Below are 20,984 nucleotides of genomic sequence, written 5' to 3'. Positions count from 1 at the left end.
TGTCGTTTATTTGTTATGTACACGACGTTTCAGGATAGTTATCTGGCGTTAAAACGCTATGGATTACAGCACTGTAGCCGTCTTTATTTCAGTGTTACTGTACAATAAGGTAACCATTGAAGGTAAGAACAAATAGCTATATTGTCTGCCAGACATGAAAGGGGTGCTGTAGTTCTTAAATTCACAAACACTGAACAATGTAGTTCACCACAGAGACTGGTTCATAGTACATCTGGAGTCAGTATGTTGTTTAGAGCAAGCCATGTACCGTAATGATAGTTTGTTATGTATGTGATAGCTCTCTTTTTTCTGTGTGAATGATCAGTTTGTTGGTTGGGGGCACGTGTTAGGTGGTGAGGTTTGGGATGTCGGTAAGGAGGTAGATAGATAGGTAGGTTGGTAGATAGGCTAGTTCGGTGATTAAACATGCTCCCAGGCAAGATTTATTAATATCAAACTTTGACACCATTGATGTAATTTCAATGTTTGATAATATATCTAAATATTGCACATCAGAAGGCTAAAACAATCTCGAAGTATATTTTTCACAAGCAGCAGTTTTGATGAGAGACGAGTTGACATGACAAAATACGGAAGTGCAAGTTTCAATGAAATACAGGTACAGATATATGTGTGTGCTATTAATTATTGCCAGTATTCACACTAAACAAGGACATAAACTGGATTTCTATGCAGATTATATATCTGCGTAGTTAGTTGTTTCACTTTGTGCATAAGAAAAAAATACTTACTTCATTATTCTAATTCTCTGTGGACCTTATCAGTATTGTCTTCAGACATCGTACGATTAGTTGATGGTCCAATACCTGAGATTGGTATAGTTGAGGTGAATGTACCAGATCATGGATGGATACAGATATGTGCTGATGATTATTGGAACAGTGATACAGCTGATGTCGTTTGTACTAGCTTAGGTAGGTACGAATTACACACACACACATACACACAATAAATCGTTGGTGTCAACGTTGTTTGTTCAGAAGACACACTTTTGAAGACAGGAAAAGCATGGAATAATCGGTCATCCTTTATTATATTCTCGCATGTCAGAGCACACAATTCTGCTGAAGCAACCTCTGGAGGGCATGTTTTTGACGATGCCTGGCGAGCACGTTTTTGACGATGCCGTAAATAGGCCTACCTGTGGTTTACGGCAATGAGACGAGCATTCAAGGCATGTTTTCTGTTGTTACAGTTGTGGTAGGCCATCAAGACAAAGACCATTTTCCTTCTAACCCTATTTCCCGCAAATACTTATTTGAATATATGACTTGAAACAATTATAACTGATGATGTCAGACCTTGGACAAACGGAACCTGTTACAAACAGGGAAAATAAACAATTGAGTTGGATTAATAACACTTAGCACGGCATGTAATGGAAGTACAGAGACTTGTATAACATTCAATCACTTGATAAGAACAGTTTTTTAGCCTCTTTACATACTAGTTCACCTTCACAAACAAATTTCCAGTTCCCCGAGCATTCCAGATACACATAAAGAGGTAATAAAACTGTACTTATCAAACTATGATATATAATACAAGTCTCTGCTGTTCCAACATGCTGAGCCAAGTGTTATTAATCCTATTCATTTTGTTTACTTTCCGTATTTGTAAGAGGTTCCGTTGGTCCATGATCTGAAGTCAGCAGTTGTAACATTCTTACGTCGATAGTTTTCATCGATGATATGATATTGTGAGATGCGAATATTATGATTTAACGACGTCCTCCGCTATTCTGTCGCTAGGATATCCTGGAGCAATGGTGGCTGGAATTACTGATGTTGAGAACAAGGTAGAAGGTCAAGAATGGGTGACACTGTACAACCTAACATGTACAGGAGATCGAAAGGAGACACCCCTTAACGTATGTTCTTACGAGATTGCAGAACAATGTACCAAGGCTGCCAGACCGAGATGTAATTGTAAGCAGCTTAGTTGTACAGATATTCTAACATAGATATAAGACACGGATCGCAAGGAACTTGCAATCCAGATTTCGCGGATGCTCAAATGCAAGGGACTATGGGATTATCAGTAGTTATTGTAATGTCTACTCTGGCAGATTGATAAAATAGCATGTTTGCAAAGGTCAAGGTAACTAAGACTAGACTACCTTTCACAAAGAATATCGCATTTCCCACAGCGCAGCATTCAGACTTTACAAGGTGACAGAGGTGTAAGTTTATTTTTATTTTTTATATATTTATTTATTTGCAAGTCCACTCAATAAGTTACAAAACTACCCGAGAAAACGGGCCAACTTTCCAGTTACTCATGAAAATACAAGAATAGTCCACTTTTGAGAGGAGGTAATCGGATATCACAGTCAAAACAGACCATTTGTCTATAAATTTACTGTAGTGCTCATTTCTTTTTGCAATATGAAGCTCACTTTGTTTAGCAGTTCTGATGTTTATGATGATTAGAGTAAGATGGAATGATTTTTTCCATTTGCAATCATAGAAAATGTTTTTCACAATCAACAACACATGATTTAAAAGCAAAGACAAAGAAGTGTCACCCAAAAGAATTTGCTTTGTTGACAGTTTTTGTGGGGCTTGCAACGAGAGATCCTCACAACATAATGAAGCTATTCCAAATACACTTAACGCTGTTGCACTCAACAAAGAGGTGCATCAAAGTTTCTTGTGATCTACAAAGATTCATTTTGTACAGTCTTCTGTTTGTATAAATTATATGATATACTAATGTACTAATTTCCATAGAAAATCTTGTAGTTTCGAATCCAAAGACACTTTAAAAGGTAACAAAAATATCTCTCCTGACCATTCTTCATCATCGATGGTAAACAATTGTGATAAATAAAGTTTATATTTGGCAGGTATAAAATACCTGGATGAAATGTGTTTCCTAATATCTCTGACCTTACAGCTAAGTACAAAAAGACACTTGTTTCTTGAGAAAAAACAATTGGAAGTTCAGGCCTAACTAGTATTGGTTTACATGTTTTCTAGTGGTTGCAAGTACCCAAGTCGCTAATAGATTGACATTTAACCCTGGCGATATTATTAACAGTTTCACACAATATATATATATATATATATATATATATATATATATATATATATATATATATATATATATATATATATATATATATATATATATATATATATATACATACATATATATATATATATATATATATATATATATATCTGTTACACAGATACACAGGGGCTATTACGCTCTGTCACTGCGGTATAGAGCACTGTCCTAGCAGATTGATACTCACCGAGTTATATATATATATATATATATATATATATATATATATATATATATATATATATATATATATATATATATATATATATATATATATCATTTAGTCCGCGTATGTTTGTTTAACAAGAACATGTCAATGTTTTGATACCTTCTTTCCAATATTTCATTGACAGATAAAGGATACATGGGATGCTATTTCGATAATCCTTTCAACAAACGTCCAGACGTTGGTCCGATAGAGAACGACACAATGACCATCCAATATTGTCTTAACTGGTGTCGTGGACAGGACATGGCGTACGCAGAACTCAGCCTTGGACGGGCGTGTTCTTGTAGAAGGGAAGGAAATGATTATACGAATATTGTACAAACAGATGGATGCGATGCTGTATGTGAAGGTGATGAAAGCTCGATATGTGGTGGAATCAGAAAATTTGGAGTTTATCCGAGTAAGTAACACGTTTTAATGTAACAATTACAAGTCTCTACATACAGTGCACCCCTTACCAATTGGAACAAAACACATATTATTTAAAAGAATATGTTAGCCGGGAAAACAATTGATCTGTTGCAAGTATATATAAGGACACAGGAACTGCCCGTACCGAATTGACATGGGGATAAGCATGTGGTGATGACATTATCTTCTGTTTGGTCAGTACTAGTGTAATAATTGTGATATTTGGAAATACACATAAAATAGAATTAATTAGTCAAATCAATATCGTCAACATTCTTTTTACATGCCCGGAGGCCCAGTCCGTATACAGGATACCCTACTGACATCATCATCATTATCATCATGTATCTCTACAGCAACTATTGGTGCATGTGGTGGTAGTATACGAGAAGGAGGAATAATCTATTCACCTGGATTTCCAGGCAATTACACGGACATGATGGATTGCACCTGGGACATTGCAGTCTCACATGGATCAATAGTTTCGCTGAACTTCGTGTTATTAAATCTAGCAGGAGAAAACGATTACATCAATGTTATAGAGACAAAAAGTGGCATAACGGAAAATTTAAGACACTTCAATAGAATATCATCAGATACAAAAATCGCCTTGTGTTCTAACATTGTGACCATAACATTTCACAGTGATATGCTCATGAATATTAACGATGGAGTTGGAATGTTTGAAGTTGAGGTATCAGGTAAGTTGTATTCTATTCTTATAATTACAGAATGAATTAAAAGTCATATCGATATCGTATATATTTTCAAAATACATTGTTATGCTTAAGTCATTAGAATGTTAGTCTTTGATTGATGATTGATATATTACACAGGTAATACGTTTTTGAGAAATATAACATTTAAGTTCATCAACATAGGTAAACAATCATTGAACAAATAGTAGCATGTAACATTTCGAAGGATGCAATGAAACCATATAGCATTGTTCCCTGTTCACAATTTCAGATCAAGTAAAGCTAGAAAGTTTACTTCTGCAAAACTCTGACAAAGTTGAAGGCCATTCAAGAATGTTATGGGTGTGAATCAACCAGTCCCCCTTCCTTTAGACCCCTCCAGGTGTTATTACATTAAAACCTTTTTTGAAAGCCGTATATTTCTTGTAGATGTCTTTAAAATAAAATGTATCTGTAATAATTACAACACATCTTTATTTAGCTGAAACACTGAGCTGTGAGCCACCTACTATTGAGCATGGTACATTTACAATTAATGGAACATGTCCAAGTAACATATCTATACACGTGAATTGTGATGAAGGATTCCAGCTGACATCATCCTACTCTTCAGTAATTTGTAAGGAGGACAGACAATGGAATAGTTCATTTCCAACCTGTAAGTATTGACATAAATGTAAGATATTTTGTAAAGATGGCGTGTATGTATATTTCCGGAACCGGAATGACGTGAAATCACATGATGTGAAATGGCAAAATTGAGGGTGCTGCAAAATGCATTACCACTCCGATACAAGTTACCTATGTTCACCAATGCTTTTGGATCGTCCCCTAAATTTGGAGTTTGGTAATTGTCATCCTGCGTTTGTTTTCGATGATAAACTGTCCGAATAATAATCTAATCACAGTTACATGTTCATGGCAATGGACTGGACTGTACAAACAAACTTTGAAAATTGAATAGAAAGAATCCATCTGAAGATCTATACATACATCGCAATTATTTGTGTAAGATATGTCATGGCGTTACCGTTACGTATGAAACCTGCTTGTTTCATGTCATATTTGTATAAGACCAGGTAATGAACAGAGAATCGTCGTATCCTAAAATTAGACGTATCTCGGAGAATGGTTCGCATGGTTCTAGCTGTATCACCCCAATATGTAATAATTAACCCAGTATACCCAATATGTAATAATAGATTAACCAAATATGTAATACTAACACAATATGTAATAACACCTTAACCCAATATGTAATACTAACCCAATATGTAATAACACATTAACCCAATATGTAATACTAACCCAATACGTAATAACACCTTAACCCAATATGTAATACTAACCCAACACTAGTACCGAATTGTAATATATCGCGTATTAATGTCCATAATGAAATGTGAAAAAGTTAAATCTAAATGTCTAATGTCTAAATAAATATTTATCAATTCCAATCCATGTACGTATTGGTGTTATCGTACAAATTCTTAAATGGTACATTCGAAGAGAGGCAATTGTAAGATTAACGATCGGTGCAAATGTCCCTGTGGTATCGGTGAAGAATGCCTCAAATATGAATTAACCAGACCTTCGCGTTACATAGGATGTATGCATATTTGATCACTGAATAGCTATAGTGCGCCCTTGGCATTTCGTGCAGCTATACTAGGAATGGAAATGATTTTGATAGAAAACTCCAAATCTAATTCCGAGTTCTCTCTTCTACACACTAGGTGAAAAAGTGTCTGATGCAAACGGACTGGGACGAAAACTTGGTATTGGAAACAAAGGCAAGTAACTAGTTATATTTTAAATGAATTAATCCTGATATTACTTAATAGTACGATACTAAGATGGCTATCCGTGATGATGTATGGTACTAATGTTAACTCGTGCAGAGTCAAAGCTAAGAATCTGGTTTTACCGGATCCATTCAAGATATATCATTGTTATAGCGGTAGAAAACTAAAACGGTTACCTTAACCTTGAGGAATCAATATATTACGTCGAATTCCACATGACCGCTTCTTGCCATCCAAGTACAGTATATGTAAACGGTTTGAACATGGGGTGAGTATGTGAGACAATGTTTCCTGTCAAATTTTAGTTGATCATATATTTTCTGGGGACTATGGAAAGTTAACCCAAAAGTAATACTTTGTCTCGTAATAACCAGACGTAAGGTTTATAACAGGTATGTAAGAGATGATAACATATATGTAAGTGTTGATAACAGGTAGGTAAGAGTTGATAACATATATGTAAGAGTTGATAACAGGTATATAAGGTTGATAACAGGTAGATATGAGTTGATAACAGGAAGGTAATAGTTGATAACAGGTAGGTAAGAGTTGATAACAGGGAGGTAAGAGTTGATAACAGATAGGTAATAGTTGCTAAAGATTCGCAAGAAAGTTTTGAAATTTACAAAGTGTATGATATTGTACTGTTTATAGCATCTTTCCTTAAAGAGAATAGTCTTTTTTTGCGTGGTGTTGAAAATAATGTACCAGGCTCAGTGTAATTAACTTACTAGCAATGTCTACTTTTACAGGTACTCTTATTATCATAATTGGTGTTGTAGCAGTTGTTCTGTTGATTATTGCCGCTGTTCTACTATTCGCCATCCTTTACTTAAGACGGTAAGTAGAAAACAATCATATCATACTTTTTTCTTACAACTTTAAATTGTACCCGTTCAATGTTTGTAGCATTTATTTGACTTCGGCACATGGTATTTCTAGCAAAGTTACTTCTCTGTGCCACACTCCAGCGTGTCTGCCAAAAAGGGCCGTTCAATCATGTAACTTATCCATGCTCTATAGGAAATGGGAACTAAAAGGTACAGTCACTAAATTAGTTTTCTGATACCAATTACTTTGGTTCTGCTTTCAATCAGGCGTAAATTACAAGCACAACGAGACAACCATTTCGAGATGGAAACCATTGATCACGACCACATCGACAATACAGGCATCCAGACTCAAACAATGGATGGCTGTCAGTACGAGGAAATACAGGCGGGTGTGCCAAAGGAAGGTCACATCGTTAAAAACTCTAGTGCTGGGGAATATGCGACTATTGTGGAAGACATGTCGGATGATGGGAACACCAATGGACAAAGAGGGGTAGCACAACCTTCCCATTACGCGGTTACAAACATTGTGCAGACCGAACAAGCCGATGTACCAGAAGTCGGTGATCAAGAGGAGACGAACGGAAATCTGCCGATGTATACGAAACCTATAAAGAAAGGGAAGCGAAAGCGGGAAGCTAAGGAGGAAGCGAGGGATGAAAATGAATACGCCATTGGCGTTTATTGTCCAGGAAGCAACGACAGCTCGCATCCAATGGTCGATAACATTGCGTACGAATCCTTCGAGGGATAACAACCTCGTGTGCACACTGCAATCTTTAAGGCACATATTAGTGTGAAGATATCTATATATATCAATTTAGCTTGGGTATTTCAATACTCAAATCAGGAAGGAAATGTGTAAACCAAGCGGGTTTGTAAATATTTACGCACATGTATGTATGTATGTATGTATGTATGTATGTATGTATGTATGTATGTATGTATGTATGTATGTATGTACGTACGTATGTATGTATGTATATATGTATGTATGTATGCATGCCTGCCTGCCTGCCTGCCTATCTGCCTGCCTGCCTGTCTGCCTCTGTCTGTCTGTCTGTCTGTCTGTCTGTCTGTCTGTCTGTCTGTCTGTCTGTAATGTATGTGTATGTGTGGAGAGAGAGAGAGAGAGAGAGAGAGAGAGAGAGAGAGAGAGAGAGAGAGAGAGGGAGAGTGTGTGTGTGTGTGTGTGTGTGTGTGTGTGTGTGTGTGTGTGTGCGCGCGCACGTGCGCAAGTCTGGACGAGTGTTAGGTAAGTCGGTAGGTATCATAGGCATTGGTGTGTGGGAGACATTAATCTAGAGCAATATTTGATTAACAGCAATTACAAAGGCACCAATGGCTTGGACCTAACCAGTAGGTCCAATGAGTTCACTGCTTCGGCCAACTAATCTCACCATAAACTGAAACATTTACATCAACTAAAGTCCAAACCAGGTATTTTATAACTACGTTGTTTATTAACAGAAGAAGTCTATATATATACGTTACACATTGCCACTGGAAGGGCAACTAGTGCGAATATTATGAAATGTTGAATAAATATATAATCATTGTTTTAAATTTCCACAGTGCTTTACACAGAACTTCCTTAATGAAACTATTAAATAACAAAACTTACCTACAATTAATCATTGATAAACCTTTTGTGGAATATTAATATTACGCCATTGAACTTTTCTTAATTTGTAGACATACAGGAATTTTTCTAAGTTTTGTTAATAAGTATTTATACCCAGTAACACTTTCTATCAGGAGATATACGTGTCTAGTAGAGTAGTTTTTCATATGAATTAAACGTCCGTGTCACATTAGGCAATATATAAAAACAAAATTTGTTTCAGATAACATGACTTCAAAAAATAGGTTAGGTCTAAAAAAATAATTGTTTGGTTGGTTCCGGTTATCCGATCCCACCTAGCTTTTCATTGCCGACCCTAAACGGTTTTCAACGGTTTTAGATATTCGAGAAAAAAATAAAATTGCAAAAATTGTGAAGTCTCACGAGGAATAGTGGACGTGGAAACTGACATCAACTTAAAATGACAAAATCAAACTTCTCTTTAAATCTGTAATGGCTGTACATCTGATAGGAAGAAATAAACAACACAGAGACCATTGAAAAACAATGGAAAACCTGAACTAGACACTCACACATGAAAAATGTATTATAATAAAATAAAATAAGATAAAAATCTACCTAACCCACCTATTCTAAAATTAAGTGTAATCGGAACCACACAATATTTTTTATCAATCCATAGGTAGGTCGGAATTGCATTTTATTTTATTTTAATTTAATTTTTTTTGAAATTTCTTTGACCCAATATAAGATAGTCAGCAGTCATAATACTTCCATAACAGTTGGTGAGGTGTAGAAGAAGTAAATGAAGAAGTTAAGTAGATGAACACTTTATGCAGACTGTAATGTTAAGATCTTGGTTCTCTCTGGAATACGATTTTAAAAAGATGCGGCAAATACATAGGTATACAACACGGAAATAGAAGTAAATTGCTAACATTTTACCTTAAGTTTTTCAAAACATGTTTATGATCGGCGCACAAACTATGGTCTATCGAGTTATCGGAAACACGCCGTTTGTTTTATTTGGCCTAGCCTAGGATGAACATTTGAGTTAGGAAAATAGATATCTAGTAGACTTGTAGAAAACGTTCGCGATGAACATGATAATGACCCATCATTATGACTCCACTACCATCAGTATTGTGAACAATTAGAATTAAATCATAGGCCATTCAACAGAAATTAGTAACATTGTTCTATAGGTATATGTTGACTTCAGGTATATGTTTATTTTATCCGGGTGCCTTCGACTTGTAAATGTACAGGGAGGCTAATTTGAATAATTTATGCATAATACTAGGATAATTTATGCATGTTATTTGAATAAAAGTAACAGTATGAGATACATATAATGACGGTGACACATAAACGTTCACAAGACAACATCATTCTACATTAATTTACGAATAATATTATCGTTTAATACTGTTTTATTTTTAAAATCGCGGGCATCCAGTAATTTAGAATCGCAGAGGGACCAATCATGTAAACTGGTTTGAAGAGTTTTGGTCGTCGTATGAGATCAGTATTAGTCATCTGGGATGGTCAAAACGAGTTACATGGTTGGTCCATTTACGATTCTCAATTACTGGATTCCCGCTATATTTGAAAAGCTGGTGTGATTTTTCAATACCGCGAAGTATGGCTTTATTAATCGTGAGAATGCAGCTTTCCTATTCATTGCGATGTCAATTGCGCCTGGTGAATATGTTCTAAGCATGTTTGTTCTAAGAAAGACGGGTATGTGTGTTCATCAACCGTCAAGTTGATACTTGAAAATACGATATCCTTCATAGTATACGTTTTGCTAGGAACATCGATCTGTCACATTCCCCTTGTCTCTAAATTGTCGACCATTTCACATGTAGGAAACATATCGTAGTTCTTCTTAAATAAAAAAAATGTTAATACTAATATGTCTAATATTGTCAGTTTTGATTTGTTGTTGTTGTTGTTGTTGTTGTTGTTGTTATTTATTTATCTATATATTTAATTAATTTTTTTTCATGAGCATAAACGTAGCTATATGGCTCTGGTCCTGTGATATGGGTTGTATTAAGCGGGAAAGAGGTTGATGTTATTCCAAAGTGTTAGATTATTTTCTGAAAGAGCAAGGCTTTACAAAGTTTTGACTATCAGCCAACGTCACGGTTCACTCACCTCACCTCACCTCCTTCGTTGCCATGTGGTGTAATCGGAGTCCTTTAAAAAAAATCACCCCTTCTAAATATTGGCATCTACCAGACAATATGAGTCAGGTATGACGTGACAGACGCAACAATTTGTCGTGCTCGTCCTACGTAATTGAAATCAGATACACTACTGTGTCGTTGTCGTACGGTGCACAATGATATCACACTACTCGCTGACTTCAGCCAGGGTATTTAAGATCAGCAGGTTTTAGATTCCTTCTCTGGTGAACCAAACCATTGACCAATTCAACATGTCGGACTTCGAGGTACGACAGAAACTAATAGGAGAGCAGGTCAAGGTGACACCAGTTAGAGTATCACAAAGTGTGTTCGTTGAGTTTGAGGAAATCCCAATAAAAAAGATTAAAGAATGTCGGAAAATATTTGACAGGTAAGTCGGATTTTCCTACCAGTTATGCGGTGTTGATGCCGAAAAGATATTACTGAAAGTCGCAAAGTGTGTTGACACAGTTTTTTGGTTTGCAAGTATTGGTTTCCCTTCAGGGTCTAGTCGTACCAGGCCATTGCATTGAGACGCCTAATAGAGTTGACCGACAAGATGTATACTATAGTAAAGGTCTATTGTCTGGAGGGCAGTAAAATACCAACAATATCTCAGTTACTCAACATGTTGGACGAAAGAATTCTATGTCGACTTGTCTGAATATTGCAGTATTTGAAACCACTAATCAACGACTGCCCACCCAGCCTCACATGTAGACGATCATGTTTTGTTATTGTTGTCGACAGGCATCTGGTTAGGTGGTGATGTATGAACAGATGTATGAAAACTTTGATGCCTGCACGTACACAGTGACGATCTTTTTCTATGAAACTTTGAGACAAAGCCAGCATTACGTAATCAATCGTAATGACCTTCTGACCTTTACATGTAATACTCCTACCACCACTGTATAAATCGTATGTGTTGTTGCTTTTATAATTGAAACAGTGACGCTTCAGTAATGTTTTCGTTCTCTGGGTTTCTCTTAGTCTTGCTGCTAGACGTTCGGGCTTTCTTTCGATGCTATAACTATAAGCGAACGAAGTTCGCATGTGAGGGCCTGCCCGAACAGTCTAGTTCCATCCTCGATAGCGTTGTTCGGCTGTGTGTCGTATTTTATCGGAAGAACATCCGAGGGCTAGCTGATAGACTAGGTTTCTCTGTGCTAACTTTGAATATACGACATACTTGTTATGTTACCTTTTAAACTTTGACCTTTGGAAAATTGCCATTTTACAATTATTTTTAAGTTGCATTACTATCGCATAAACGATCACCAAGAACAAGTTTACCTATCTCAAATATATCGTCTCTTTACATCGTGTGTGTTATGTAAGATTGTCAACAATGTTTGCCGTTCTATTAACATTACAAATAGGATTTGAACTAATAACGACTGAATGGACAGCCTCTCAGAACCATATCGATGGCATGCCAGGCCTATGGCTGAGCTGAGGACTTTTACAATATATATAGTACGTTGTAATAGTGAGCCGACTGGTAAACAGAAATACTGAAGTAGTTGGGTATATTGTGTATAGTATCACAGCATGAATCAAATGACCCTATTATTTTGTAACACGACCTTGTAGGACTGATCAATTATCGTGAGCTGGACGTACCCAACTGTAAAGGAATATGCTGTGTTTAATAATTGGAAGCGGTTAATTGGGGGCGCCCTCATGCATCAGGGTTCCGCTTCTCAAAAAAGGAAGGCTCCCTGGTGTGTCTCCGACCCTAAACGTGGACAGAGAACTCGGTTAAACTCATATTGGTGGTGTTGTTTATAGCAAATATACACGCAAACCACTGAAATATAGGCCTGTATCAACACTCGCGAACTTGATACATGAATAACGTACTATAACAATTCTACCAATTTTTATTGAAATAAATTTAGCAGATCTCATGTACATCAATGCCACACTTTAACACTCCTCGTACAAAAGTTATCACTCTGCTACATCGTGCTTATGGTGAACCAGAGTGACTTTGTGTGATGGTAGCGGTTATTTTTGATAGTAATATATTCGTATTGGTTTTGTATCTCTATGTGTTCATCACACTTTATAGTTCCTATCCACAGAAGGACACATAATCTTGCTTGTATTGATAGATGATATGGAACACTACCTAACGAAAACGAATGATGGTATTACTTTACCTCGTTTTTGCACGTTTGGGTGGTTAAATAAATAAATAAATCCACTAAATATGCTACTAATATGTAGAGAGAGAAACTTTTTTCTTTGTATCAAGCTTATCTATTCGTAGCCACACTGTTCGTGTCCGTAATAGTATTCGCTCATACAAATCCCCTTATACCATGCACAAACAAAGTTATTGTCATCGAACAAAAATATGAATTGTATACTCTGGTCGTTTTACGTCATTACAACCCGTGTCTACGTCACCGGTTCTGCGGTGCTTAAAATGAGTCAAAACGTTCAAAATCGCCACAGTTTCCCCATTTTTTCATAAATTATGCTTGATAAAGTATAATTATATTATTCTCAATATATTTCTTCATTCAACCGGAAAATATTGGTGACAAAGCCCCCTAATTAGGTCACTCATATTTTCCTTGGCTGAACGAAGGAAATTATCAGTGAAGAATATCTAATTGTCCAGGCAAGATTACGTTTCCCTCATGTTCTTTATGTAAATAGCTATCTTCAATGCTGGGGTCTTCAATCCTTGCTCCTACATGTAATTGAGCTATGAGTTGCAGATTTGGTTTATTCCTCCAACGACAAAATTGCTGTCTAGAGGATCTAACCCTCAAAGATGGAATACCTACAATTGATATAGAAAACAAGCAGGTATATATATATATATATATATATATATATATATATATATATATATATATATATATATATATATATATATATATATATGATGAGAGGAAAAAACTGCATCGATGAAAGTAAGAAAGGTAGAAAATGAACAAAACATAAGTTGGGAGTTTTGCGATATATAAATTTTGAATATTGATGTATCATTCAAGTGAACTTAGTTTACTATGAGATGAACTGTGACTTAATTGGATACTATTGGTCAACATATTAATTTTACCACTTTTCTTGATACAAATTTTTTCAGTTTTGACGTCGATAAGAATGACTTCATTGACTTTAAAGAACTAAAAGGTATGATGGAGAGGTTAGGAGAACCCCAGTCAGATGTTGCGCTACAAAGTATGATAAAAATTGTCGATGAAGATAACGATGGTCAAATCAGCTTCCGAGAGGTACGTCTGTAAATCACTGACAAATTGTAATCCCAATGTTTGCAGTCGTTCGTATTATTTCTGGGTTATGTTAAACCCCTTTTCATGCAAATCACTGACAAATTGTTAACCCAATGTCCACAGCTGTTCGTATTATTTCCGGGTGTACAGCTTTATGTAACCCCTTTTTCATACAAATCACTGTCAAATTGTAAACCCAATGTTTGTTTTATCTGAGCAGCAAATGATACGAAGTGTTCGCAACGACACATCATCCGTAAAAAACCACAGCCTTCTTTACGGCTACTTTAACGTCAACACAACCTCTTTTACGGTACGTTACGGTCCAAGACACACCGTCACGAGGATGTGTTACAGAAGAAAAATTAAGCTCTGGTTTGCGAGAATGATAACGACGAGTCGGTCACTCTAACCTGTCATTTGGTATGCGCCTTTTTGATTCCTTAAATCTAAAGGATAATTGTTAACCAAAGGATTTTATTTTTCATTTCAGTTTTTGCTGATTATAAGAAAATCGTCAAACGGAGAAATACCCGGTAATAATGGTCTATTGGCTGTCGCACGATTATGTAGTAGTGGTACATTGTAAAATCATATGATCCAATTGCGATACATAAATCAAGGTATGCTGTGAGTGATTTCATATAGCATCTGCTCAACTCATGTAAAATATAATAGTGTGGCGGAAATTTTCAAATTCCATACGATTTGAAGATACTTTCTGATATTTATAAAGTAAATCACATTGTGCTTTTTATTAAATGCATCATATCATACTTGCCCTCGGAAGTTACATTTTTTGGCGGAACAATTTCAAACATGCTTATTTCTCCTAAGACGACTATATAGCATTTTCTATAGTGGTCCGTTGTTATTTATTTGTCTTTGTAGGTTTGTTTTTTTATATCTTATGCTGTAGCGTACAAACCAGTTGTATATGGTCTGTTTTCTTACCAGGTAAATAAATAGTCGTGTCAAGACCTGGGGGTAGTACTACTTGAGCAAGAATCCGTGGAAACCTCAAAGGAAGATTGGGCGTTTACAGATGAAGTTAATTACGGCTCGATGACGTTTGGCATACTAATGTATGAAAATATGTTGAAGAAAGTCATAACTCTATGCACAATAATTAAATATCGATGTAGATAATTGACTCAAGAAGTTAACAAGTAATTTTTATTCCGCTTTATTATGAACACGAAGTTCGTGGAGTTTATCATCTGCGCACATTACAGGACTTTGATATTTCCATTTTGGTCTTTTATGGACTCCTTACATCGTTTTAAAAACTAAATTGTGACACGTTCTATATCAATAACTATTGTACTTTACTCGGATCTTTTTGCACCTTGCAGCCTAGATCATATAACTATACAATAGTCACTGTCATGTTTGCAAATTGTAAACGAGATCATTTCAAATTTAGGGAATTGGCTAAGTAGACTTCAGAAAGGTTTATATCTACTGCCGAGGTGAACACATGAAAGTGAGTGAGAAACATGGAACATCAGCTCTAGCTATTGTGTCTTATTCCTATCTAACCGAGGTCTCTCCTCGACCTGCTAAGCCTAGCTATCATTTTTGTTATTCCTCGGTTATTCCGATAATTATAGAAATAAGGCTCCAAATTTGAACGATAAATTGCTAAAATGAATCGGATGTAAAACAATGCAAACCTTCTAAGCGTCAAGAAAGCCCGAGGCGCGAGTTACCAAGTCCTTTGACTATCCCAACCAACGAATACGAATTAACGTTATTTGGGAAATGTATACAGTTTTCTTAATCTATAGTGGATGCCTTATCATGACCTTGGTTATGGTTTATTGACCTTGAAATTACAGTAGGACTAAAATTGCGAATTATGCGCACTCGAATCACCGTACGTAATATCTCCAATATAATATTATTTCTTTCATGTTTTGGATCGGTCGAGGGTCTTCTGACGTTTATGTTCAGTATTAAAAATATTTATTTTGTGTTGTCGTTAGTATACTTTACAGCGTATTTTCATTTGTTAGAGACATACATGCTTACTGATTATATATTTTATGAAGTTGGAGAATGTCATTGTTTACCCATTAGATGAAGATTGGCTATATTTCGTTGGCTATTTATTTAATCCTCATCTAATATTTAATAGTGTAAGTGTACTGATGTAAGTTTTAGCTCAGACCACTATAAGAAAATGGCAATGGTCTGAGGTTTTAATAAATCTTTCGATGGATATTTAATATTGATGTAGATTTTTGTATTTCCTGATACCTTGAAAAATTTACTTCTTCTTAGATTTTTGAGATTGGAGAATTGGTTACAGGTAATTATATACCTTGTTATTTAGATATTGTCGTACTTTTTCACTCAGCCTGTACATGCTAGACTTCACATGCACACCACGTGAAGACATGGGGTCATGGTCTTTACCAGCGGACAACTGTATATATATGACAAAAGTGTTCTCTAGGCTCCCCACGGTGATTCACCGCAAAGTTAGTGAAGGGGTTAAGGATCCCCATAGGATAAGTTCACTTGAAGAGACGGTTCTAACAGCTAAATTTTTTGTCAGACCTTACTACAAGAGTATTGACAACGAATGTCAATACAGCATCACGCCATCGCATAGCAACAGTCACATAATATTGCTGCTTAGTCACGTGGCAAAATAAGTGAATAGAGACAAAACCAACAAAAAAATATTTATTTAATGAATTGTCTACTTAGTCGACAATTCAAATTGTTTTGTATTCCTTTGCTCGAGACAGTAATGATTGACTGAATGAATGAATGAATGAATGAACAAACGAATAATGGTCTGTTAGCTGTCGCACGATTATGTAGTAGTGGTTCAATGTAAAATCATATGATCCAAGCGATACATAAAACAAGGTATGCTGTGAGTGATTTTCATATAACATCTGCTCAACTCACGTAAAATACAATAGTTTGGCGGAAGTTTTCAAATTCCATACGATTTGAAGATACTTTCTGATATTTATAAAGTAAATCACATTGTGCTTTTTATTAAATGCATCATATCATACTTGCCCTTGGAAGTTATATTTTTTGGCGGAACAATTTCAAACATGCTTATTTCTCCTAAGACAACTATATAGCATTTTCTATAGTGGTCCGTTGTTATTTATTTGTCTTTGTAGGTTTTTTTTATATCTTATGCTGTAGCGTACAAACCAGTTGTATATGGTCTGTTTTCTTACCAGGTAAATAAATAGTCGTGTCAAGACCTGGGGGTAGTACTACTTGAGCAAGAATCCGTGGAAACCTCAAAGGAAGATTGGGCGTTTACAGATGAAGTTAATTACGGCTCGATGACGTTTGGCATACTAATGTATGAAAATATGTTGAAGAAAGTCATAACTCTATGCACAATAATTAAATATCGATGTAGATAATTGACTCAAGAAGTTAACAAGTAATTTTTATTCCGCTGTATCATGAACACGAAGTTCGTGGAGTTTATCATCTGCGCACATTACAGGACTTTGATATTTCCATTTTGGTCTTTTATGGACTCCTTACATCGTTTTAAAAACTAAATTGTGACAGGTTCTATATCAATAACTATTGTACTTTACTCGGATCTTTTTGCACCTTGCAGCCTAGATCATATAACTATACAAAAGTCACCGTCATGTTTTCAAATTGTAAACGAGATCATTTCATATAGGGAATTAGCTAAGTAGACTTCAGAAAGGTTTATATCCACTGCCGAGGTGAACACATGAAAGTGAGTGAGAAACATGGAACATCAGCTCTAGCTATTGTGTCTTATTCCGATCTAACCAAGGTCTTTCCTCGACCTGCTAAGCCTAGCTATCATTTGTTATTCCTCGGTTATTCCGATAATTATATAAATAAGGCTCCAAATTTGAACGATAAAATGCTAAAATGATGTAAAACAATGAAAACCCTATAAGCGTCAAGAAAGCCTGGGGCGCGAGTTATCAAGTCCTTTGACTATCCCAACAAACGAATACGAATTAACGTTATTTGGGAAATGTATACCGTTTTCCTAACCTATAGTGGATGCCTTATCATGACCTTGGTTATGGTTTATTGACCTTGAAATTACAGTAGGACTAAAATTGCGAATTATGCGCACTCGAATCACCGTACGTAATATCTCCAATATAATATTATTTCTTTCATGTTTTGGATCGGTCGAGGGTCTTCTGACGTTTATGTTCAGTATTAAAAATATTTATTTTGTGTTGTCGTTAGTATACTTTACAGCGTATTTTCATTTGTTAGAGACATACATGCTTACTGATTATATATTTTATGAAGTTGGAGAATGTCATTGTTTACCCATTAGATGAAGATTGGCTATATTTCGTTGGCTATTTATTTAATCCTCATCTAATATTTAATAGTGTAAGTGTACTGATGTAAGTTTTAGCTCAGACCACTATAAGAAAATGGCAATGGTCTGAGGTTTTAATAAATCTTTCGATGGATATTTAATATTGATGTAGATTTTTGTATTTCCTGATACCTTGAAAAATTTACTTCTTCTTAGATTTTTGAGATTGGAGAATTGGTTACAGGTAATTATATACCTTGTTATTTAGATATTGTCGTACTTTTTCACTCAGCCTGTACATGCTAGACTTCACATGCACACCACGTGAAGACATGGGGTCATGGTCTTTACCAGCGGACAACTGTATATATATGACAAAAGTGTTCTCTAGGCTCCCCACGGTGATTCACCGCAAAGTTAGTGAAGGGGTTAAGGATCCCCATAGGATAAGTTCACTTGAAGAGACGGTTCTAACAGCTAAATTTTTTGTCAGACCTTACTACAAGAGTATTGACAACGAATGTCAATACAGCATCACGCCATCGCATAGCAACAGTCACATAATATTGCTGCTTAGTCACGTGGCAAAATAAGTGAATAGAGACAAAACCAACAACAAAATATATATTTAATGAATTGTCTACTTAGTCGACAATTCAAATTGTTTTGTATTCCTTTGCTCGAGACAGTAATGATTGATTGATTGAATGAATGAATGAATGAATGAATGAATGAACAAACGAATGAACGAATACGTGTACTGTCACTCTCGTATGGGATATTGACTTGAGATGAATTAAGATATCACCAATAGCACTGCAACAATCACTAGAATCTAGTGTGCGTACCAAAATGAAAACAAACATATACAAATATGGAACAACAAGCAATTCAATACGCTAATAACAGATGAAAAATTACACATGTACAAGATGCAAAGTCTTCCTCTACATAAAGTCAAATGTGAAGATATTGACTGACATGCTGAAAACTATTTATAGCAGGACTCAGGACCATTGTAAACAAGTGAAGTTATATATATATATATATATATATATATATATATATATATATATATATATATATATATATATATATATATATATATATATATATATATATATGAGAGTTGTTATCTTTCACATTACATCATTTTACGTTTACCCAAAGCTGACAGTTTATGGCCCCCATGAAGTGTTTAACTTATTAATGAGCCATAATAGTCTTCTCAAAAACAAGCCAAGTTTAAATGAATCATCAACCAAATACTGCATCAATAGAACAGATAAGCCAATCATTGAGGAACGTGTTTGGTATGGTAATATCACAACTAAACTTTGTGGTACCTACATTGGCTGTCATTGTTACATGAAATAGATTGCACTAATCCTGGTATGTGTTACAAGGACAGAGTCAAGATCAACCTAGTAAATAGTCCAAACTCGAAGTAGACAAAAAGAAGAGATTGAATTTTGTGTTACAAACCACCAAATATGTAGAGGAGCTTGGTAATGTTCTTTCTCGGAGAAGATTTATGAAGTGAGTTGAAAAACAGACTGTCCTTTCATAAATGTATCCATATGGGACTGTTGTGCTCCCAGCTACTCAAATTTTATATTGAAGGTTTATTTCTACTACCTCAATAGTGAGAAGGTCATCGACTTCCTCGTACAATTCAATGTGTTTTTCTTTTTTCACCTATTTTGTTTCAACAAGTTTCTTGTTTACTTATAATCTGTATTCATCAATAGCAGTTAGATTCATGAGGGTTGTAGACTTCCGGATGTAAATCCATCTATACACTTCTGGGACAGTCACAGAGAGCCTGATGGCTATAAAAACAAAACCAAAGAAAAACATTTGTATGGATCATAATAAAATATAACCATGCATACACAGCAGATAAAATTAACTAGAATAAATTTATAGAAATAACCAAGATGATACACTTTACAAAATGACATTACTCAAAGTAAAATTCTGGAACTCGGGCAAATCTGGTAACATAATGCGCTTGGTATGATGGTTAACAGAGTACTATAAACCATATCTGTTGTTGTTGTTGTTGTTGTTGTTGTTGTTACTATTAAAATTATCACATCTTGGATTACATTTTGCTTTATGGCCTGGTTTCAAGTGGATGTTTACTATGTTAGATCATAAGCAAGTGACACAAAGGAATAATAATAAGATATTGCAATATGTGATATCGGAAATATGTCCCTCTTATACTAGTGTCAATTTTGATATCTCCTGGCTCGATTTGCTTTGGCTCTGTGGATGGTGCTAGTTAGACTGACGATGATGCTGTCGAACGAAAAAAAACATTCATTAGTACTCTATAGACTAATATTGAAAGCAGCTGGCAAAAATGGATACAAATAATTTATCTGTAACATTACCTACAAAGTGTCAACATATGATTACATTTATGATTGTATACACATGCTTTGCATACGATGTACGTCTTATCCATTTACTCACTCCTATATCCGACGATCGATCGACAACGACCACACAACGAAGCTATCATCCACTATCACGCATGTAAATACAT

The 20,984-nt window shown here is 35.4% G+C and overlaps 2 protein-coding genes across 2 annotated transcripts; both read left to right on the top strand.

The window, feature by feature from the left end:
* Window positions 1–17: 17 nt before the first annotated feature.
* Window positions 18–7,941, top strand: LOC144448088 (uncharacterized). Its single transcript, XM_078138241.1, has 9 exons — window positions 18–122; window positions 786–935; window positions 1,773–1,949; window positions 3,450–3,725; window positions 4,093–4,437; window positions 4,916–5,092; window positions 6,171–6,227; window positions 6,992–7,079; window positions 7,337–7,941. Exons 1-9 carry the CDS (start codon window positions 59–61, stop codon window positions 7,824–7,826), a joined length of 1,824 nt encoding a protein of 607 aa, XP_077994367.1. The 5' UTR covers window positions 18–58; the 3' UTR covers window positions 7,827–7,941.
* A 2,900-nt stretch (window positions 7,942–10,841) lies between these two features.
* LOC144448511 (EF-hand domain-containing protein D2 homolog) lies at window positions 10,842–16,486 on the top strand. Its single transcript, XM_078138777.1, has 4 exons — window positions 10,842–11,243; window positions 13,962–14,109; window positions 14,603–14,732; window positions 15,067–16,486. Exons 1-3 carry the CDS (start codon window positions 11,104–11,106, stop codon window positions 14,696–14,698), a joined length of 384 nt encoding a protein of 127 aa, XP_077994903.1. The 5' UTR covers window positions 10,842–11,103; the 3' UTR covers window positions 14,699–14,732; window positions 15,067–16,486.
* Window positions 16,487–20,984: the final 4,498 nt, after the last annotated feature.

Source organism: Glandiceps talaboti, chromosome 17 (genome assembly GCF_964340395.1).
Source record: "Glandiceps talaboti chromosome 17, keGlaTala1.1, whole genome shotgun sequence".
NCBI lineage: Eukaryota > Metazoa > Hemichordata > Enteropneusta > Spengelidae > Glandiceps > Glandiceps talaboti.
The sequence above is the reverse complement of the archived record's forward strand: the minus strand, read 5'-3'. Positions and strand labels throughout refer to the sequence as shown.